Source organism: Hipposideros armiger, unplaced genomic scaffold (assembly GCF_001890085.2).
Source record: "Hipposideros armiger isolate ML-2016 unplaced genomic scaffold, ASM189008v1 scaffold_382, whole genome shotgun sequence".
Lineage (NCBI taxonomy): Eukaryota > Metazoa > Chordata > Mammalia > Chiroptera > Hipposideridae > Hipposideros > Hipposideros armiger.
This window is the reverse complement of record NW_017731732.1, coordinates 1271659-1295500: the sequence shown is the minus strand read 5'-3', so window position 1 is coordinate 1295500 and position 23842 is coordinate 1271659. Positions and strand designations below refer to the sequence as shown.

The 23842-nt window shown below is 48.2% G+C and overlaps 1 protein-coding gene across 1 annotated transcript; it reads right to left on the bottom strand.

The window, feature by feature from the left end:
* POLR1B (RNA polymerase I subunit B) lies at positions 1 to 22142 on the bottom strand. The gene is made up of 15 exons (XM_019662894.1): positions 21949 to 22142; positions 20834 to 21001; positions 20451 to 20597; positions 19195 to 19327; positions 18550 to 18686; positions 17714 to 17937; positions 16471 to 16642; positions 15165 to 15336; positions 14237 to 14518; positions 13073 to 13206; positions 8805 to 8975; positions 8257 to 8413; positions 4023 to 4219; positions 3370 to 3623; positions 1 to 2887 (listed from the first exon to the last, which is right to left on the bottom strand). The coding sequence occupies exons 1-15, from the start codon at positions 22123 to 22125 to the stop codon at positions 2005 to 2007; spliced, it is 3408 nt and encodes a 1135-aa protein (XP_019518439.1). The 5' UTR covers positions 22126 to 22142; the 3' UTR covers positions 1 to 2004.
* Between the last annotated feature and the right edge of the window lie 1700 nt (positions 22143 to 23842).

Below are 23842 nucleotides of genomic sequence, written 5' to 3'. Positions count from 1 at the left end.
AACATGTTCACAGCAGCTTTATTTGTGACCACCCCAAATGGCGAACAACCAAGACGTGCTCCTCAGGAGGCTGGTTAACACTGTCACACCCACCTGGAGGATACACAGCAGCAAAAATAAACAAATGACCGATACTCGAAATGACAGGGATGCACCCTGGAAAATGACGTCAAGTGGAAAAGGCGAACCTCAGAGGTCACAAACTGATTCTGTTTGCACAATGTTCTTGAAATAATGAAACCATAGCAATGGAGGGCAGACTCGTGGTTGCCAGGGGTTAAAGATGGGGTGGCTGTAAGGGGATCCCTTTACACAGCACACAGCAGCCTGTGGGAATGGAGCTATTCTTTCTTGTGTTTGTCACATCAACCTGCACATGACAACAGTGAACAGAACCACACACACAAATTTGTGTGAAACTGCTGAAACAGGACCAGCTCTGTGACGACCCAGTCTCAGTCTTAGTTGTGAATCTGTAATTTAAATCAAAGCTAAAATTTTTTATTTTACCATTTTTACTGCTGCTAAAAAAACCTGGAGGGACTTGAACAGACAACATCAGTGGTGGGATGGAAGCAGGCAGACTGGAGCGGTGGGGAGTCCAGCTGGGATTGTAACGGGGACGGGGTGGGGGTCATCAGTCGAGAGTCAAGGTGTCTCGTTTTTTTCAACAGTTCAGTGAAGCCAAACCAGGATGTACCTCGAATGGATAATTTCTCTCAGTTTAGCCTGATCTGCCTTGTTAGTGGCAGACATCTGAAGCCATACTCAGAAAAGAACAATCTTTGGGACGTTTTTAATGAAAAGTATCTTACACTTGCACAAGCGTACACAACAGGAGTACTGCCAATGCTGTGAAACACGCAAGAATAGGACAGCCCAAATACCCATCACTGGAACAGGACAGTGGAGTACAATGGGAGGGAGGGTGGGAGGGCACTGCCACCCACCAGGATTTTAGAGACTATGAAAAAGAATGCAAAGTACCTCAATGCACTTTTAATAGTCCATGTTGATGTGGCATTTTGGCTACATTACATTAAATAAAATAGAGGGTTATCATGATTTCTAAGATACAGAAAAAAACCAAAATGTCAATGAAGAGGTGAATGGATAAAAGATGTGCTCTATACACCAAGTGGATTTCTGAGCCTAAAATGGAGATCCTGCCATCTGCAAACACTGGTGGGCCAAGGACATCCCACTGAGTGAAACAAGCCGGTCATAGAGCATGTAAAAATGTCAAACTCACAGAAACAGTGGGGGCCGGGGCCGGGGCCAGGGCCAGGGCCATAGGACCTGCTGGTACAGGATGAGTGTCCACAGGCTGGCCTGCAGCACTGCGCCTGTTGACAGCATTGCATTGTTCACCCAGAAGGCAGATGGCAAGGTCAGGGTCCCCCCCCCCCGCACCGCCCATTTCACACACCACATACTCACACACATCCTCATACTCACACATACCACACACTCACTCTCACACACACCTTCCCCAACACAACCCAAAGGGACACAGGAGGCTTTTGGAGGTGTTTATCACCAACTGTGAACTGTGTGCAGTAAGTGCTTGCAGTGTTTCCTAACAATTATGCTTCAATAAGGCTGTTGGAAAACATTTCTGTCTCTTGCTTTTACTTTAATGCGGACATAAGAAAACACAGAGTTGCACACAGGGCTTGCATGACATTTGTACTGGACCGCTCTGCTCTACATGGGACAGTAAGTGGTGGCCACCGCCTGTCGAAAGTGGCATACCAACTTGCACACATACCCTTCTGTCTGTCACTGCACCATTTTTTAAGGGGAGACTTGCGAGTTTGTGAACAAATACAGCACAAATCAAATGCAGCACTAACTACACTGGAACCTTGAGTTCTTGGCTGTCAGGTCTTGGTTGTGAGCTCTAGAAACCTTGAAAAAGTGCAGAGTAACTGGTCACATTGCCACTGAGCTAGTCACATTCTGTAATCTGGCAACTCTCCTGACCCAAAAGGCCACATTGAGTTAAATGACATCCAGTTTCACTTTGATGTTCATAGCTGCCAGTTCTGCCACAAAGTACCGGAAAACGTAAGGCACAGACACGGTGTCAATGGTGTCACTGCGATGGCACACAGCGCAGCTGTACTTCCTGTTGCGCATGGCCGACCATGACGGCGGCGGCTTCTCCAGCAGTGGAGACAACAAGCTGCCACATGTCACACACACGTGCGCCACTGAGCGGTCTGAGCAGTTGAAGAGGCGGTCGTGGAGGAGGAAGGATGCCCCGTGGGCAAGCAGCGCGTCCCGCTCCATCTCCCCGAAGCGGACCCCACCCTGCACATTCCTGCCCCCTACAGGCTGGTTGGTGAGCCTGTCCCGGGCGCCGGTGGTCCTGACCTGGAACTTGTCCGAGACCATGTGACGTAGGCGCTGGTAGTACACCACGCCCACGAAGATGTCCGCGTCCAGCTCCATCCCACTGATGCCGCTGTACAGTCTCTCGGTGCCGTGGAAATCATAGCCCGCGGCCTGCAGCATGTCCCCAAAGTGCTGCAGGGCTGAGCTGTTCTCTGAGAAGGTGAAGGGCGTGGCATCGTGGCAGAGGCCATGCAGCGCTGCCGACTTGCCTGCCATGCTCTCAATCAGCATGCCGATAGTCATGCGTGACGGGAAGCCGTGAGGGTTGAACAGAATGTCGGGGACCATGCCGCTCTCACTGAAGGGCATGTCCTCGGCCGGCCACAGCCTGCTCAGGATACCTTTCTGCCCATGGCGGCTGGCAAACTTGTCCCCAATGGTCGGGTTCCGGGGGACCCTCATTGTGACACACACGCACTTGAACTTCCCACTTCCAGTGTCATTACCACACACTTTGATGTTATCCACAATACAATCTTCTTTACTCCTAGGAAACATTACAGAAGGTCAAGCTGTTTGTGCAAACTTGCAGAAGCGTAAGTTTGACTCATAAAATCAGGGCTTCACAAGGACATTTGCAAAGTGTTCTCCAGCCCAAACAGCAGGCCCCCGGAAAGTGTCGATGAACGGGGGTGGTTATGTCCCCACAGAGCTCTGATCCCCTGAACAGCTATTAGGGAACTACTCTGAAGACCTGCTGCTGACACCTACCTTACAGGTGACATGGGCTAACACTGTTTTATTTTCCTAAGAGGCACAACGAGCCTGACATCTTGGCTAGGAGACATTGCTAACAACGTGCGTGAGAGTATCAAGTTTGAATCACAGTTTTAAAATGAGCCAGGTCTGTCATCAATGTGACACCAACCAGAAGAAAAGCACAGGTGGCCTCACTTAGAAAATGCCCATTCTATCACGATGGAGTCTGTCACTGACCAATCCACCAGACCCCTCAGCGCCTTATCTCACCTGTAGAGCACCACTGAGCTCTCCCCCGTGTGCAGGTTCAGGTAGCTGTAATACGGGTCTCCGTACTGCAGTCGAGCCCCGACAAAGGGCAGCCCATCGGCGTCCAGCTTCTGTGCAGTCCGCGGGTCGCCAGGCTTGACCCCAAACACCAGACTATCATCCCCTTGCTTGACTTTTTCAGAGAGATCTATGAACTCGGATTTGTAGACACTGCCATGGGCGAAGCCTCGTTCCCAAGAGGCCTTATTCACAATCTGTGAGGTCACAGAATCATCAATTTAAGGGACTGCAGCCAAGTGATGATTTCAAAATAAAACTGGTCAGAATCATGCTAGGTTTAGGGCAACTGACATGCGATTTTCTTATCACCTACGTGAACTACTAAACCTTTCTTATAAATGGCCGAAAACCTAATTGTGCACCGATGCAAAGAGAACATCCAATGGCACCTCACCTTCTTGCAGCATCCGCAGAACCACACACAGAATGTGCATATCTGGATGCTTATGCCTGCCCCACTGCTGCCACTCAACTCCAGTTGGGAATTAGCCATCTAACAGCATTCACGCCAAACACCAGGCACCGCGGACACAGTGATGGCCCCCCAGTGAATGCACCACAGACAGCACGGAGCCACTCTCAGTGAAACTCACCATAGCATCTTCCATGTCGTAGCCAGTGTAGGAAATAACGGCAACAATGGCGTTGATCCCGATGGGGTAGTTGTCCATGTCATAGTGGTCATACATACACGGCCTCACTAATGGGCTCTGTGGGGTCTGCAGGCGATACAGCTTGTTGTCGGACCGGTCCCGGTAGGTGAGAAGCGGGAAGCCCATAGTCTGCTTGCCTGCAACAGGAAAACACTTGAGCATCTTGTTTCTCCCTGATTATGGCGGTGACAGATGAAATTGGGAACTCAGTATTCGCCACAGGATGGATAAATTGTCTTGGTTAAGCTTATGGTGTGAGAATGAAGCAGACCTGCCCGGATCAACATGACTAGACTAAGAAAACAGTACCGAGATGGAAATGGACAGAAGGCATCAGCATGATACTGTGTGTACATTTCGAACACATCCCAAACATTTCTACACCAGTTTATGGACACATGAGTAATGTGATAAGAGAAAAGGAGGATATAAAGGATACAGGATAGTACTGGGGGGAGAGAAGGGGTGAAAGAGAGTAGTAACTGATCTACTTACACACACACACACACACACACACCTACACACACCTGCCCTAAGGGCACTGGACAGAACCTGGAGAGGCACTCATACAACCAATTTATAATTTATAATTCTTTTTGGCCTGATGGCCCAGTCAGTGCAGTGGCTACAACTTAAGACAGGAAACCAGTCTTATGGCTTGAAGAACAAAGGCACAGAGTTCAGAGCACGACAGCAACTGAAAAGGGGGGAGTTTCAGAAGGGAGAGCCTCAAATTCCATACATGAACCGAGTCCAGATCCTTGGTGACGTCCAGATGACACACACATAGGACATTTCCCAGTGGTCCCAAGAGCATGCTTTAGCTGCCATGTCCAGCTAAGTTATCTGCCAGTTAAACCTAAAAACCAATCCTTGGGCTGGCCAAGTGGCATGTTGGTTAGGAGTTGGCTTGGGATGCCAGCTCTGGGAAGCAGGACCCCAGTTTGGATCCCACATGAGGGCCAGTGGCACTGCGCCCTCTACAGCTAAGATGGTGAACAAAAGCTCAACCTAGAGCTGGGCTGCCTTGAGTTGCCGGCCACGGTGTGGGCTGCAGTGGGGCTGGCCAGCAGTGGGCATGAGCTTTCGTGAACTGCCGTGAGCGGCCGTCTAATGGCTGGTGAGTGACTACCTCACCCAGGAGGAGCACAGTGATAGTGCCAACATGGGCCAGTGTAGCAACATCCTCCACAACTAGACTGAAGAACACAAGGACAGCGACTAGTCTGTTCCCCTTTCCCGATTCCCCAATAAAACCTTAAAAAAAATAAAAAATAAAACCCAATCCTCTTCAGAGGAACATAACAGAATCCACAGCATTTAAAACATCATTCATAACGTCTACGATATGACCTACGATTACTAGACGTACAAAGTCGCACGAGACTATCACCCACACTCAAGAAAAAAATGCAGTAGATGAGACATCCTGATGACCCAGATGTTGGAAATAGCAGACAATGATTTTAAAACACCTCTTGTAGGGGCTGGCTAAGTGGCGCGTTGGTTAAGAGTTGGCTTGGGACGCCAGCTCTGAGCAGCAGGGTTGCTGGTTCAGATCCCACATGTGGGCCAGTGACACTGCGCCCTCCACAGCTAAGATGGTGAACAACAGCTCGACCTGGAGCTGGGATGCTGTGAGTTGCTGGCGACGGCGTAGGCTGCAGTGAAGTTGCAGTGGGCTGCCATAAGCTACTGTGAGTGGCCGGCAGCCAGCGTTTGAGCGGCTGGCGGTGGGCATGAGCTGCCACGAGCTGCCGTGAGTGGCCATCCAGAGGCTGGCCACCGATCTGCCTAACCCGGGAAGAGCACAATGATAATACCAACATGGGCCAGTGAAGCGACGTCCTCCATAACTAGACTGAAGAACAAAAAGGACAGCAACTTGTCTGTTCCCCTTCCCTGATTCTCCAACGCTGTTCCCCTCTCCCAATTCCCCAAAATCTTAAAAAACAAAAACAAAAAACAAACAAACAAAAACACCTCTTGTATAACTCTGCTCAAAAATGTAAAGGAAAATATGTTCACAATGAAGATAAGAATCTCAGAGACAATAAAAACTATAAAAAAGAAACAGGGCCGGCCGAGTGGCGCGATGGTTAAGAGCTGGCTTGGGACGCCAGAGGGCACCGGTTCGGATCCCACATATGAGGGCCAGTGATGCTGCCCTCCGCAGCTGAGATGCTGAACGGCAGTTCGGCCTGGAGCTGGGCTGCCGTGGGTTGCCGGCAATGGCGTAGGCTGCAGCCCCTGTGGCAGTGGGTTGCCATGGGCTACCGTGTGTAGCCAGCAGCCAGCGTGAGCGACCAGCAGCTGCAGTGAGCGGCCGTCCAGAAGCCGGCGACTGATCTTCCTCACCCGGGAAGAGCGCAATGATGGTGCCAACTTGGACCAGTGGGGCGATGTCCTCCACAACTAGACTGAAGAGCAAGACGACAGCAGCTTGTCTGTTCCCCTGCCCCCAATTCCCCAGCACTGTTCCCATCCCCCCAATTCCCCAATAAAAAAAATCTTAAAAAAAAAACAAAAACAAATGGAAATTCGAGGCTGAAAAATGAAGTATCTGAATAGAACACAAAAGTCTGAACATGATGACAGAGCAATAAAAATGATCCAATCTAAAGAGAAAGAATAAGATGGGAAAAAGAGAACAGAAACCGAGTGGCCCGCGGGACATCAAAGGTTTAACATACATGATGCGTAACTGAAATCTCAGGAGACAGAGAGAAAATGGGACAGAAGCATTATTTTTAGAAACTGGCAGAAAACTACAAATTTTATTAAAAACCCCTTTTTAAGATAGATTTAAGAAGGCTAGCAGATGAGTGGCTCGTTTGGTTAAGAGCCTGAGCTCTGAGTAACAGGGTCGCTGGTTTGATTCCCACATGGGCCAGTGAGCTGCGTCCAAGCTGAGCTGCCAACAGGTGGCAGGACGGCTCAACTGGTGAGAGCACATACTCCTAACAACAAGGTTGCCGGTTCCACTCCCGCATGGGATGGTGGGCTATGCCCACTCACAGATTGAACATGGTACCTTAAGCTGAGCGGCCACGAGCTGCCGATGGGCAGCCGGATGGCGACTGGACTTGGCGCTGATCTAACTGTGCCCTCCACAACTAAGACTGAAGGACAACAACTTGTCTGTTCCCCTTCCGTAATACTGTTTCCCTTCCCCAATTCCTCAATAAAATCTTAAAAATAAAAAGGCCAGGAAACCCCAAGCAAGACGAACACAAAGAACATCATACTCGGGCATACCAGAGTTAATCTGTTACGACCAAGAATAAAGAGAAAATCTTTAAGACACCAGAAAAATATCATGTTACCACAGGGGGAAGCACCCTATAATTGCTGACTTCCAGTTAGAAATGAGAGACCCAGAAGACAGTTAACATCTTTTAAGTGCCAGAAAAAAACCTGTCCAATCAGAATTGTATATCCAGTTGCTTCAAGTGAAGAGGAAATAGGTATTTCAGAGAAACAAAAACTCAGAGAATCTGTAGCCAGCAACCTGCAACTGTAACAAACGCTAAGGGAGATTTTCAGGGTGAAGGGGAATCACATCCCGTGAAAACAGGGCTGTCAGGCAGGAATGACAGCACTGGAGTGACCAGGACATGGGTGCTTGTGGTCGTCACAAGTGGAACCACAGATCTCAGACAAACCCAAATCATTGAGCATTCTACAAAATAAATTACCCTTTTCTTAAAAAATGTCAATGTCCAGAGAGAACAGGGAAAGGCCAAAGGTCTGTTCTAAGGAGACTAAAGAGACGTGACAAGTAAACACAGTGTGTGATCTCAGACTAGGTGCTCCACACCAAAAATTGCCATAAGCCTTGTTTCTGGTACAACTGATCAAAAGTTGAATAAGGACCATAAAATAGTTGACAGTATCAATGTTGTTTCTTGATTTTAATAACTGTCCTTGGTTAGACAAGTGACTATCCTTGTTCGGAAACACACACTGAAGTATTTAGGGGCAAAGGGCACTATGTCAGCAATTTACCTTCAAACGCCAAACAGGACAAATGGGGCAAAATATTAACAGAATCAGGCAAAGGGTTTACGGGAGTTCTTTGTACCAGTCTTGCAACTTTTCTGAGTTTGAAGTGGTTTCAAGACAGTGAGAAGAACTTGTCTCCCAAGATGACTGCCACCCCATGCCTCCTCACCCATCTGGCACTGGTACATGTTCCGTGGACTCTGGTTGTGATCCGAGAAGGGGATGAAGTTGGCCACCACACTCAGCAGGCTGTGAGGGAAGAGCTCCTGGTGCGTGGTCACTCCAGCTGTGACCTCATCCTCAAAGACTGCGATGTTCATGAAGATCTGGGGGGTGATGGGGGGAGGGGAGGAGGGCATCAAGGCTGCTGTCCGGGTTCAGAGTGCGGCTTGCAGGGACGGTGGGCCTTAATATTCCACATGTCCCCTGGACCGAGTGTGAAGGGGATGGGAAGAAGCGCATTTGAAGCAGTTGCACAGGCCCACAGTTTGCAGAGGCTGTGAGCTTCGGATGGCGTGGGGGGCAGTGGCACCTGGGCAGGTGGGCAGGATGGGCAGCGGGCCCTCAAGTTCCTGTGCGAGGGCAGGGACCCTGATTTCAGAGGCTGAAGGGAGTTTTGGCTTTCTCTCAGATGCTGGTCACTCTTACACAATCCTCCCACCTTACAAAAGCAGCAGCGAGAAGTATGCGGAAGTCACACATGACATAGCAGTGTACCTGCTCCATGGTCCCGATCAACTCTTCTCTGCCCAACTCTACATTCTGCACAGGCCGCACCAGCCTGCAGGGAGTGGTGAAAAGGAAAAGTCCTGGGTACAGACTCGGTTTTCCTGTCATGGGGACAAGGGCCACCTCCATCCAGGGGGCAATTCTTTTTTCTCTCAACACCTGTTTTCAACAAAAACAGAGTTCAGAGCAGAACAGTGATGTGTCCTGTCCCCCGCCACCCAGGAGGCAGGCAGAGTGGAGAAGGAGGTCAAAGATGAAAAGCAGCATCTTAAGAAATTAATTACACAGGAAACAAAGTGGATGCCCTGCCAATCTCATCGCCCCTTAGAATGCCATTCGCCCCATATGCAGAGCCGGCAGAAGCCCTACTTTCTTGCGGGCTCAGCCCCACTGCCAGGCAAACCAGTAGTGACTTGAGACTAGGAAAAGGTAAACCACGAATGTACGTGGAGACATCTAAATGAAATTCTGCTCTCTGATGTCTGAATATACTGGGATACTGGTTTTATTTTTAAATGTATTCAATAAAAAAGCCCTTCTACCTGGGAATTAAAACACAAAACAAGTAACGAAACCTATACATCACATCTTATGGGGACTTACAACACATTATCAATAAAAATGAAAGAATGAAAATGAATTAAATTTTTAAATCAAAAGTTAAAAAAAGTCGGGGTGGCTGGTTAGCTCAGTTGGTTAGAATGCAGTGCTCATAACACCAAGGTTGCTGGTTCGATCCCCACGTGGGCCACTGAGATGAGCCCTCCAACAACTAGATTGAAACAACTACTTGACTTGGAGCTAATGGGTCCTGGAAAAAACACACTGTTCCCCAATTAAAAAAAAAAAAGTTAAAAAAGGAATAAAATAATCTCCCAAAAAAGCACAGGTAAAGAAATTGTAATAATATAGGTAAAACCTGAAATTAACAAGGTGGAGTACAGAAAGATGTTCAAATCAATAAATCAAAATTTTTGGTTCTTTAAAAATAACCAACAACAAACCCCCAATACTTAACCAATCAAAAGAAGAAAAAAGGCGGGGGAGGTCAACAAATATACTAAGAAATGAAAAGGGGGGGAAAACATTGAAACAAAATTTTAAAAGCATGGGTCTATTTTCATACCTCCAAGAAAACAAGATAAAATGGATAACATGGAGGCCACCAAAACAGACCTCAATAGAGGTAGAAAGTTTAAAGAAGACCAATTTCCACACTAGAAGTAAAGGTGTCAAGAAAGCGCCCCCTCCCCAAAAGCCCCAGAGTGATGTCCTCATGGGAATTCTTGCGGGCCAGCCACCAGATGGCCTGACACTCCAAGCTGCCCCAGAGCACTGAAAACTAGGGAGACAACTCATGCTTTTTATAAAACGGAGATTCATGAATGGAAATTTAAAAATCTTAATTATTGATATTTAAGAAAGTATCAGCATTTCTTAAATGAACAGAATAACACACCACGACCAGGTGGGACTCATTCCTGGTATTTGAGACTTACAATCCATCGCTGTTATTCGAGAATGAACATATCCGGGAACAAGGTAATATAATACACCTAGTTTTTCTAAAGGAAAGACCTTACAATTTCCCCCCAAAGATGCCAAAGAATTAAATGCAGAATTACTAGATGACTACAATCACATCTCCAGGTGTACACACAAATAACCACTACCAGGAACTCTTAACAGAAATCTGCATGCCTGTGTGCACAGCAGCGTGATTCACAGCAGTCCAAAGGTGGCAACAACCCAAGTGTCCATTGACAGATGACGGATCAACACAATGTGGGGTGGGGGTGGGGTGTGTGTTTGTGTGTGTGCGTGCTGCTACTCAGCTAAAAAGGAAGAACACTGTGATACATGGTACAACACGGATGAAATCTGAAAACATTCTGCTAATTGAAATAATCCAGATGCATAAGAAAAAATATTGTATGACTGATTCCACCTATACAAGGACCTAGCAAAGTCAAATTCATGGAAAGAAAGCAGAAGGTTACCAGCAGCCGGGGGGTTTCCACTGCTTGTGCATAGTGCTTCAGTGTGGGATGATGGAAAGTTCAGAGCATGGATGCACAACAATGTGTGCTTAATGCTGCCAAACCATACACTTGAAAATGGTGAATATGCTAAATTCTGTTATGTATGTTTACAAAAACAAAATAAACCCCATGGGACCAGAGGGCCCAACCTAATACAAGCATCAAAATAAAAACAGTAACAGAAGGGCCGGCGGAGTGGCTCATTGGTTAAGAGTTGGCTTGGGAGCGTGAGATCTGAACAGCAGGGCCGCCAGTTTGGATCCCACAAGGGCCAGTGACACTGCGCCCTCTACGGCTAAGATGGTAAACAACAGCTTGTCCTGGAGCTGGGCTGCTGTGAGGCGACGGCATGGGCTGCTGTGAGGCGATGGCGTAGGCTGCAGTGGGGCTGCAGTGGGCTGCCGTAAGCTACCCTGAATGGCTGGCAGCCAGTGTGAGCGGCTGGCAGCCGGCAAGAGCTGACATGAGCCGCCGTCCAATGGCCGGCAACCCATCTGCCTCAGCCAGGAAGAGCACAATGATCACAATACCAACATGGGCCAGTGAAGCAACGTCCTCCACAACTAGGCTGAAGAAAAGAAAAGGAGAGCAACTTGTCTGTTCCCCTTCTTCGATTCCCCAATAAAATCATTTTTTTTTTTTTTTTTAGCTGAGCCATCCTGCCACCTGTTGGCAGCTCAGCGGCTGCTCAGCTCGGGCCAGGCATCGAACCGCTGTTGCTCAGAGCTCAAACTCTTGAACAAGCTCTTAACCAACTGAGCCACTCGGCCGGCCCCCCAATAAAATCTTAAAAAACACACACACAAAAAAACAGTAACAGAAGACTCTTTAAATAAACCAAGCATCTATGAATCTCTGCTGATGCAAGTAAGCGAACAAATGAACAAAAGGAAAGCTCTCCCTTACAGAGTGGCAACTAACAAAGAGAAGAAATGATGGCATTAGAAAACAACCATCTGCAACCATCGCAGTCATAATGAACTCAGCAAACACCATCGATAAAACAGTGGTAATTCCGCAGGGAACTCATCAGCCAGTGGGTAAAGTGTGAGGAGTAAAAGGCCTTTTCCATAGTTTCCCAATATCGCTCCAGAAATCACTTATTAGAACAGCAACAGTGCAGTGGACTAATCTAAAGAACACAGCCTTGACGTGATCAATGTCAACACCACCCGTCGCATGACAAGCCAACATCATGTGCCCCTGAAACGATATCCTGAATGTCACAAGGAAGTGACACACAAATGTAAACTAAGGGACAGTCTACACAGCAACTAAAAGAAGCCAAGACATGAAAGGCTGAGGAACTGTTCCAGGCTCAAGGAGACTAGAGACATGACAAGTACAAGTAACACATGATCCCTGACTGGGTCCCAAACCCGGAGGGTCAGCTGCAAGGCCATTACCGAGACAGCTGGGACAATCTCAGAACCAACTGTGGACCCTGCCGACCCACCCCACCCTGATTTTGGTAAGCACACTGTCACTGGGGAGAAAAAGTACCTGTTAGAAAAAACATACTGAAACCTTTATGGAGAAGGGAAATGTCTGCACACTACCCTGAAATGGTTCAGAAGGAAATATAAGCACGTATGTATACAGAGCACACAAATTACAATGGTGGGTCTCACAATGGCACATGGGGTTCTCTATGCTGTCCAGCCAAATATCCATTCTTTAAGTGTAATTACATCAAGACAGACGATTTTCAAAACTGAAAAAACCCAAACAAAATGCAACAGAAGAATGCATGAACTGCCATCCATCCTGCCGCCGAAGAGCCAGGCTTCTAGAGGCCGAGAGGAGGCTTGGAAAAGCGTCTGCTTAACATTCTGAAAGTGTATTTCCAAGACCCATAAGGCAACAGGGCATGGCTCATATAGTGTATCTTTGCTATTACTTGAAATATGAAGTCCATATTTTGAGGGTCCCTATGTGCCACCAGTATTTACAAAGAAGTTAAAATTTGCTAGGTTAACAGACTAGGGCCTCAGTGAAACCACTAAAAAAAGGAGTACAGGTCAAATATCTGTCACTGACTCCAGCCTATGAGGTCAACACAAGGCAAGACTGCCACCAGAGTGAATGTAGGGTACGTTCGGAATCAGCCTCTGAGCCCCAGACCACCCTAGATGGCCCGGAGCTACCTGAGCAGGTAGAAGAGGACTGAAACACAAGACCAAGAGGTACAATGATCCACCAACTCAAGGTCACCTTGAAATGCCGGAGAGAAGCCGCAATGCTGGGGGCAAGCTCCTTGTCCACCCAGCCCACCATGACGCCATCCAGCAGGACAGGGTAGCACTCGGTGTACGGTCGATGTGGAGCTCCATCAACTGGCGTGACCCCTGGGGAAGGACAGATAGGGTCATTGCATCCGGATGCCTTTCCAAGACTGGAGAGTCTATCTGGATGGGCACACGGCAGCACTGTCACTGCAGACACCCAATGATCTTGTCTCTGAAGCAGAATGGCCGCTTGGTGTCAGCATTCCCCATGTCATCTGTCACCCAAGCCCTTCCGCAGTGCCACGGCCTCCCCATCTCTCCTTCTGCAGTCGGACACACTGTCAGCCTTTCTATAGTCTCCCCTCCTTTCCAGCATTTCCTACACTTTATAATCACTGGTGGTAAAGTGATTCTTGTCCCTGTAGAGAGAGAACCTTCAATTACACTGATCACATTCCGTGAATCTCGAGTAATCGGGAATCCCTTTCCTTGGGGCTCCTTCTGAAAGACCTCGCTCTCCTTGGCAGACTTACTTTTAGCAGGGATTTTGTGACTTAACCCAGTGGCCTCTGGCTCCTTGAGAATACCTACCACCTGAGTCCTAGGAGCTGAGGCTTCAGAGTATCAACCCCACCACAGACCACACCTATCTCCAGATCACCACTGAGACCCCCAGGACTAGAAGACTGAAAGGGGCATTGTGACGAGTGACCATAAACTGAAATGCAGCAGCGCACCTGAAGGCCAGCACACAAGACAGTCTGGTCCGCCAGTAAAGGTAGAGTGAGAAGTTGCCAGGCCCCCAGGAACAAAGGCTGTGGCTCTGCGGACTTCAGGGTACAGACTGTACTACCTCCTTAGTGTCGCAGCAGTCAGCCAAACAGATGCAGGGCAGTGACCCCAAACGTCACTTCTGATATTAAATGCTGCTATACTTTAAATACTTCAACCTCTCCTTTTTTTTTTCTTTTTAAATAAAACTATGTGAATTTCACCTCTATTCATTTGTGAAGAATGCACCTGACCGTCGTGGAGAAGCCAAGGAAGTGGCCCAGAACTGTTCTGTGTTCCTGCACAGAACAGTGAAACAGTCCTTGTGGGAATTCTCAGTGTCTGCCATGCAAACGCACACACCCCATGCATCACGCACCCAGGTTGCAGAGCAAAGCTGGGATGGACGCCGTGTACACAAACTGCGTGACCACCTCACATGTGGCCGTTAAGTGGTTCATCAGGCCACAGGGCTCCCCATCGGGGGTGTGCACGGGGCACAGGAAGCCCCAGGACTCCGGCAGCAGCTTGCGCACTGTGGTTGTCCTCATCTTGGCGAAGTCGGCCCCTCTGTGCACACAGCGGAAATGGGACAGGTAGCGGACGAAGTTCAGCTTGTCAGCCACAACACAAAGTCCAGAGTCTTGCAGGAAGCCAAGACCTTGATAAAACAGAAGTCATTCAAAAACAGGCTGCACTTAAAAAGCCTCCAGATTTCACAATGTCTCAGCCCAGCTGGTCACTTAGCTTTTCTACCAGCACCTCCATGGTGGGGACACTAGATGGTCACACAGCAGCAAGTACTGAGGTGTTCATCAGAGGGGCTGGTGAACACACAGGCAGCTGTTAGCCCTAAAACAACCTGCACATTATTTATCACGTTAAAAAACCCCAGGCTCGGGCTGGCCGAGTGGCTCAGTTGGTTAAGAGCTCGTTAAAGAATGAGAGCTCTGATCGACAGGATCGCCGTTTCGACTCCCGGCCTGAGCTGAGCTGCCGCTGAGCTGCCAACAGGTGGCAGGATGGCTCAGCTAAAAAAAAAAAAAAAAACCAAAAACAACCCAGGCTTCTGGCTCTCACTGCCACTCTTAAAAGTGTTCTGGGCCATCCTGATGCAGAAGCTTAGGGATGGGGAGGGCAACAACCTTCCAGACCACCTGTCCAGGTGACCCTCCCTGAGAGATCTGAGCCATCTTTAGTTTTCTAGGAGGCACAGGAAATATACCTAATCATCAGAATTGGATTTAAGCTACACAGGCACCTTGTCAAAAGCCCCACACTGACATGAGCCTACTGTTCAATTTCACCTGTTTTAGATCGCAGGTTCCCAGTAGCAAGAAGATATTCAAATGGTTTTGTAAGGTCTGTTCCCAGATTAAAAATCTTCATCAAGTTTTCAGCATTTATGGACACATTGGTCTTCTGAGCCTTCTTGTCTAAAGCTATTTTAATAGATACTAACCAAGCCTCCATTTTTTCCTGAAATAAGAAAAAAGTTTAAATTACATGTTTACTTGAAATTACCAATAACAGAAAACGTCTGCCTCATATCAATTTTTATCAAGGAAATTCTAGGCTGCTGAAAATTTTCAATCTAATTTTATGGATGAAGCAGACAGACATAAAAGTTTTTACCTTTTAGTAAAAATTTAAATAAGAATAACTTGGTAAGAAATTAGGAGATTTTTAGTTTATCTTCCAACCCACTGTTACCTGTAAGATTAAATCATTTTTAGGGATAATCAGAATATAAAATACCACCAAATCAACTTCCTTATGAAATCATTTTTGTGCCACGCCAACACTGTCCACATTCACCACACTCACACCCTCACTCACACCCCCACCACTCTGGTCACTGACAGTTGAGTTCTGGAGCGTTGCTGTCAATACTGAATTAACTCTGAGGCTACGCACAGGATTAGTTCCTGCAAGTCTCAGGTCACACCATTCTCGTCAACTGACACTCAAGCCTGTTGTTTCTGTGGAAAGACCCTCACTGACTCAGCACCACTGAACGCACAACCAGCAGCCCTGTAACTGGTGCCTGAGCAATGTCACTCAATGTTGCATTTTCTTGTCAGGCACATCCCAGCCTCCATGATTTTAGGAGCCTCACCAGCATTTCAGCACGGTGCCTGCAGGCCATAAACAGCGAAGTCACCAACACGGAGCACAAATGTGAAAAACATGAAACCAAACAGACCTGCGTCACAGTATGAGAGCTGGAATGAGAAGGCAGAGTGTCGCTTCCCAGACCTCAACTGGGAGCACGGGCACCAGGAGATGCCCATGTGTCACCACCCCATGCATGTCTGTGAAGGACCATGAAAGTACTGAGTACTGACACCGGTTTACAAGGACATGTCAGCGAGGGTGTGAATTTGGACACATGGGCAGAGCGCGACTGTGTGCAGTGCACGTGTAGAGGCCATTTACACTCAATCACCAATGTTATGAGCAAGATCAGGTCCCTTACTGTTAGGTAAACAAACCAAAGTAGAACAAAGAGCCATGGTAAACTGCCCAGAGAAACAACACGTGCAGAAGACGGCCCGCGGGGGCCATCACCCCACTGCACAGATCAATGGCCTGTGAGGGCAGGGCACCTACCTTCAGATACATGAGGAAGAGCTGCCCAGGTGTGAGCACTTCCTGGTTCACCAAACTATCAGGGTTGTCTTCCACGCACTCTCCTTTGGCCAAAGCAAAGAGCTTTCGGGTCATGAGACAAAGCATGTAAAACTTTTCAGTATTGGACTTCAAGTGGATGCAGACACACTGGCTGTCAAAACAGAAACAAGCTTAAGACAATTCAGCTGCCACTACTTGACATCCAACTAACCAATTCATGTTTACTTCAAAGTCCTTGCTCGTTTTCAAAACATCACTTTTTACTTTACAGGCAGTATCAGTAGAAGAACAGAATATCGCCCCAAGGTCTGGAGCTCTGCTGGCCAACATGGTAGTGACAGGCTGCTTACATTTCTATTACAGCTGACCCTTGACCACTGCAGTGGTTAGGGGCAGCGACCCCTGCACAACTGAAAGCTGTTAACTTTTGACTCCCAAAAATTCAACTTCTGAGGGAAATGGTTCCAGGACCCCCCCCAGACACCAAAACCCACAGGTGCTCAAGTCCCTTCTACAAATGGCATAGAACAATGCATTTAATCAGCCCTCCACACCCACAGATTTCCTGACTGAGGATCAAAAATGCTGTTTTCAATCCATAGCTGGTTGTGAAACCCGGGATACAGAGGCTGACCATGTTTGTTGAAAAAAATCCATATGTAAGTAGACCTGTGCAGTTTGAACCTACAATTACAGGGTCACTTAGTTTTTAAAGTGGAATGCCATCAGGAATTCAGTCTCTCAGCTGCCCCGGCCATGCAGGTACTCAGCACGGCCCATGGCTGGTGCTGGTGTAGAGCAGGGCTCCCTCAACAGTCCCCAAGGCCACGGGACAGCCCTTCCCTCGGGGAAAGAAGCGCACACATGTGCCTTCAACTTTTAAATGATCAGAAGGAAAAACATCTACCTAAGTGCAGAGAAGTAAAGCAATCAGTAAAAACGCTAACACCTTGTGAACGTAAGTGTCCAATGTACTATTTTTGCAGCAATTCTGGAAGTTTGAAGTTATTTCAAAATAGAAGTTAGAAAGTACAATAAAATAAAATACTTCCACAGACGAGAGGGTGGTGAGGATGGCCACCGAAACGAAGCAGCCCCTGCTTCACCAGACTGATTCCACCCCCAGGTCTGTCCTGATTCTGATGGCTCAGCAGCCCCCATTATATCAACACCAAGAACGAGTGACCCCCACCCCTGGATACTGAGGCCAAAGTACACGCACTTAAATAGGAACTCCGCAGCCTGCTCATTTGGACACCAGTCAGGAAGACTGAGTTTCACTCGGAAGCGTTCACCCAGATAGTGAAGGACCTGTTTTTGGGTGACACAACCCTCGTCCACCACAATCCTTAGCATCTGAGAAACAGAGTTCCTAAAGAAAGAGTCGTCTTCTTTTCCTTTGATGAGCTCCTGAAAAATCTGATAATCAGAAAAGCCGACAAGTGCCTGGAATAGAAAAAACGTTTTCTGTGAATTGCAAATAGTGGCTAAATTATCCAATTCATTAACAATTCTCTCCTAGTTTTTTAACATCCAAGAAACATTAGCACTGCACTATCGTTAAATTCAACACTCCAGAATAAGAGCATCGCTTGTAAAGCAGACCCCAGCATGACCCCAGTGGGCCTCACCTCCTGGAATCCTCAGCCTTATAGTGTCATTCCACACTGAACCAGGGTTTCCTCTCATCCTGCTTGGAGAAGACTGAAAGGCCCAGCAGGGGGATCTGAGGCCTTCTGCCCCGGCCTGCTCTCACTAGCCAACCAGGAGGGAGGCACTGTGGAAGAGGGGCCCCCAGCCTAGTCGAGCCTTCACACGACTGCAGCCCCGACAACTCACTAGGACCTCTGGAGACCTCGAACAGAACTGCCCAAATTCCTACCCACAGGAACTGGGACAAAGAAATGTTCACTGATGTGTTTTAAGCCACCAAATACCAAGGTAATGTGTTATGGAGCAGTAGGCAACTCACACAGCATGAACTCTGCTAAGGAGAACCTGTCCATTCTGCACAGGAAACCACGACATCACTAAAGAAATACAGTTAGCAAGTCAAACCTTAAGTGCAAATCCCAAAGGAAGAAAAAACAGTTCTTTCCGGTAAATGAAGTTCAACATCACTGTGCCATTTTCTAAGTAGTGAAGGTTCATGTTGATGGCTGAGTGCTCTTCCCTCACACAGTGCATTGACACTCCTGTGGAAACAATCAGGAGCTTAGGAACCCTAAACCGCTTCAATCATTGTTTTTTTCTGAATTATTTTTACCCTTAGAAATAATTAGAGCCAAATCACCGTTTAGCCAAGACTGGCAATCAAAAATGCCTCCAAACCTTGCCAAGTGTCCCCTGGGGTGCAAAATCGCCCTTGAACAGAGGCCAGGTGGCTGTCAGCCAGACAGCTGAGGGGAGGGGCGTGCCACGGTACCTGGACCAGGCATCTGGGGCCACACCCCCCTGTGGCTGCGATGCCTTCAGCTTCTGACACAGTATCATAAATACACGACATTCTTTCAGTTTAAAAGGGATGGAGCATCACAAAAGGTAGGTTTCCTACTATGAGATCTCAACACAGACATGCTTAATAGAAAAAAAATTTATACATAGGTGAGAAAAACATCAACAATTTTAGATGCATCTCCTTTAAAAATAAAAAAAGGCTTAAAACTTTTCTACAAGAATGTTCCAAGAGTCACTACAGCTTACCGTACTGAGTATAGCCAGGCCCCCTGGTTCTCCATTTCGGTCTCACCATAGCGATGGGGAAATTTCTGCGAGGCATGATCAACATTCTGATGACCTTTTCGATGCCATTGATTATAAAATAGCCTCCCATTTCCTGCCAAAGAGACAAATTATCATCTGTTAAACAAAGATACATAACTTTAAATGTGACACCGATTAACTGCAAACATCAACCTCACTCCCAAGGATGCGGTGCAATATGCTAAGAGAGGCACACAAGTGACAGGGGCCGTGGGTCCATGGGAAACTGTGTCTTCTCAAGCACACGAAAAAGGTCGAGGGGCCTGGGAGAAAAGTATGGAAGGAAATCAGAGTCCTGTCCCTACCAGACAGTCTTGACTTAACTTGCTTTTCTGTCCCCTAAAATGGCTTCAGTTTTCAAATGAAATTAAAACAAACAAACAAACAAAAAACGGTATCCATTTTGTTTCCAGACAAGTATGGTTTCCCAAACAAGGTAAAAAACTGTTGACTATATGAAAGCTCTGGAAACCAGAAATTCAGACTATAGGAAAACATTTTTAATCGCTCCAGTCAATGTCACATTTCTGTAATAAATAGCTACTATACTGACTGCCTACCATGAAGCAGGCATGCCACGCTAGGTGCTCTGTGTTGTCATAATATGTCATTCTCACAACAATGAGTGGGGTAGCTACAGTGCCTGTCTTCAGCAGAGAAAACAGGCTCAGGAGATTGAACTGCCCAAAGCCACACAACTGCTAAGTGGAGCAGCCGAGTGTCAAACCCAGATGTGACAGCACAGTCCTCTTCCCACGGGTAACAAAGCTCCCCCATTGTAAGCAGTCTGCACATCTTGGTTACTGCAAAGCCGCCTCACACAGCTAAAAGAAATGCCAAAACGAAGGCATATGGAGCATTTAATATGCTCAAAGAATCTTAGTGTTGGCAAAGGAGACATTTTAGACAACAGTTTTGTGGATTAAGAGGGCTTAAAAAACAAGTATGTCTCTAAATGTATACCATTCAGAAAACTGGGGAAACTACGAATTCTCCCCATAATAATACCCTCTACTATAACAGTCACTTTTTAACATTGTCTCATTTGAGACTCATCACAAACCATACAAAGCATCAGACAAGACATTAATACTCCATTTTGCCGACGCAAAAATGAAGCAGAGGAAGAAAAACTGAGTTCCCACTCAGGCCCCTTCCACCACCACCTGGCTGCCCAATGGCTGGACGGCTCTCACCTCTGGCTCCTCATGGCGCTCAATGAGGGCTTTGGGAGGAAGGCTGTACAAGTTGCACAGCTGGGACTTCACCATGATAGGAACATAGCCCAGAAACTGCTTGATGACTCCTCTTGAGACTCCATTCACCGCCCAGCTGATATCCGCCTAAATGAAAATAATGACTTGAGAGACAAAAAAAAATCTGGACTTACAAGAACAAATGAGTATTTTAAAAGAGGAAGGAGACCATAAATTAAATGATTTTATGCTTTTAGATTTAAAAGATGGGAACTCTGGGATGCAGTACCAAGAAAGCAGAATTCTGGTTATACTTTATTAGGTGCCAGCCTTATTCCCAGACATGTACAGTGTGTGAGTCACACACTGACACTTGTACTCACTGTCAACTTTCCACGGTAGGTACTCCTCCGGCCCCGACATTCTGCTGGATAAACATTGAGCTCTTTGCAGATGCTCCCTTTGGGAACTGTTGGAGGACTGATGACAGCATCCACAATAGTGAGAGAGATACGCTCATCTTTGAAAGCAAATTCAAAGGGAGGTATAGCCTGAAATAAAATTCACACTATTAACTGCCTGCATGTCCAAGTCACTTTTTCAGTAAGAACCTTCTGAATCCCCTGAGTTTTCTACAAACCTATAATTGCTCATGTGACACATCTAAAAAGACAGTTAAAGCTACTTCCGGTCTACTCACACCCTCACTATATACCTAAAATTAGACGGCATTAACTCTGATACCTGAGTATCTGCCACGTGTCAGATTCCTAGAAGGTCCTAGAAACGTACGTGTACAAAACGAAGCTGTTCTCTGACCCAAGAGCTTACCTGCTCTCTTCTTACCCTGCATCCTCTATGTGCACTGCAAGACTAATGGGCCTTATTCTAAGACAGCAAGGATATGGAAGCATCTCCTGATTCAGGGACCAGACACTAATGAGATTCTTTATGCTGCTATTTGCACAGTTCATGAGACGAGAGCCATGCAAAGGGGACGGTGGTGACCAGGTGGTTTTTCCCCTTCCACGGCTGCTGCTTTTCTGTACCACTCCCTGGGGGAAGCTTTGCTGTTCCACTGAGGAAGGGGTACCACTGAGCTCTCTCAGCATATTAACTACGGACAACCTACTGTGGTTGAGCAGCACAGCCCAGGAGGACCACCTCCCCATTCTCACAGCACCCAGAAACTTTTCTACAAAATACTACGGCTCCCAATCCCGCATAAATTCACGAACCACAAATGCATCTTCCCCTGGTCGACTGGAGCCCAAGATCCGCGCTGTGCCTGGCACAATCACGGAGCACAATCATTTGGGATTATACTGTGACCCCCCCCCCCCCAGGCATATCTCTGGGGCCCTGTCCTCCGCCTCCTGGCTTTCTGCCCCTCCCCCTCCTGCCGCACGGCTCCGGTCCCGCCGGGCCCCTCTCCTCCGCCTGCCGGAGCGGCGCCGGCGAGCGCGGAGCTGGAGGGAGCCTGAGGCGCCGCACTCACCTGCACCGCGTGGCCGAGCCCCTCGCGCACCGCGTAGTTGAAGGACTCGACGTGCGCCTGCGTCAGCTCCTGCAGCGCCGGCTTCTGCTGCTCCCGCGGGACCCCGTAAGAGGGGTCCGTCAAGTGCTTGAGGCTGGGCTCGCGGGGCAAACCCCGCCACCGGCTGCCAGGATCCATGCGACACCAGAACGGCAGCCTCTAGCCAGTCTCCGCAACGCCGGAAAGAAGCACGGTGCCCACGCCTGCTGCAAAATGTACCTCCGCTACTTCCGCCGGAAATCGGCCCGTACATTTTATAGGGCCGACTTGGCAGCGAAAGCGTGGAGTAAAGGGGCCGGTGTGAAACTGTGTGTAACGAGACGGAACGCTCCCGCCCCACTCAGCTTTGCCCTCTGGTCTAGTACGCGCTAATGGAGAGCAGTCTTCAAAGCGCCGCTCTTTTCCCCGCGACCGCTTCCCGATCATTGCTGATGCCTACCCTGGGCAGACCCCAGCCGCATCCCCGCTTCGAGGAAAAAGCTGGCTGACTGCTCTCTACCCCACTCGAGTCGTTAAGGCCCCTCACAGGACCGGCAGGTGGTCTGCGTTGGCGGCCCGCTTCCAGCGTCCATGGGGCTTCCCAGCCTTAAGGTCCTGCAGCCTCTCTGAGCCCTAGGAGCCACCGTCTCCCAAAGCGCCTACAGGTGCCTCAATCTCATCTTCTTTGTGTGTGTCTTTAACAGCCGCGTTTGGTGTGGCGGGAAAATGGACAATAAACACACACACTTAAAATGAAACCCTTGGTAAACTTGCCTGCATGACACCTGACGCCACCGCCATGATTCCGATAGGGAGTCAGTCCACCACTCCCAAGTGTCCTCCTGTTCCTTGGGAATCCCTCCCTCCCTGCAATTGATCTATATTCCTCCGATTGGTCGGCTTGCTTTTCCTGTAATGTCATTGTCTGGTTTGGGTATCTGAGTTAACAATGGCCTCACAGAACAACTTGGGACGTGTTCCTTCCTCTTCCATTTTTTGGATTGGTGTTGATTCCTCATTAAACACCGGCGAGTTCACCAGTGAAGCTATCTGGTCCTGGGCTTTTCCATTTGGGAAGACTTTTTTTTTTTAATCATTAATTCAGTCTCTTAAGTCTATTCAGATTTTCTGTATCTTTTTTTTTAAAGATTTTTAATTTATTTTTTAATTGGGGAATTGGGGGATGGGAACAGACAAGTTGCTGTCCTTTTTGGTCTTCAGTATAGTTGTGGAGGACGTTGCTTCACTGGCCCAGGTTGGCACCATCATTGCTCTCTTCCTGGGCGAGGCAGATCAGTCGATGACTTTGGGTCAGCTGCTCACCGCAGCTGCTGGCAGTTCACGCTGGCTGCTGGCTGCTGGCTACACGTTGTAGCCCATGGCAACCCACTGCAGCAGGGGCTGCAGCCTACACCATCGTCAGCGACTCCTGGCAGCCCAGCTCCAGGCTGAGCTGTTGTTCAGCATCTTAGCTGTAGAGGGCAGTGTCACTGGCCCTCATATGTGGGATCCAAACTGGGGCCCTCTGGCATCCCAAGCCAGCTCTTAAGCAGCACGCCACTCGGCCGGCCCTTTTAAAGATTTTTTAAATTGGCGAAATGGGGGAGGGGAACAGCGTTGCGGAATTGGGGAAGGAGAACAGACAAGTTGCTGTCCTTGTGTTCTTCAGTCTAATTGTGGAGGACGTCGCTTCATTGGCCCATGTTGGTGTTATCATTGCGCTCTTCCCAGGTGAGGTAGTCGCTAGCAGGCCTTTGGGGGGCTGCTCACGGCAGCTCATGCTGGATGCCGGCCGCTCACAGTAGCTCACAGCAGCCCACTGCAACAGGGGCTGCAGCCTACGCTGTCATCGGCGACTCATGGCAGCCCAGCTCCA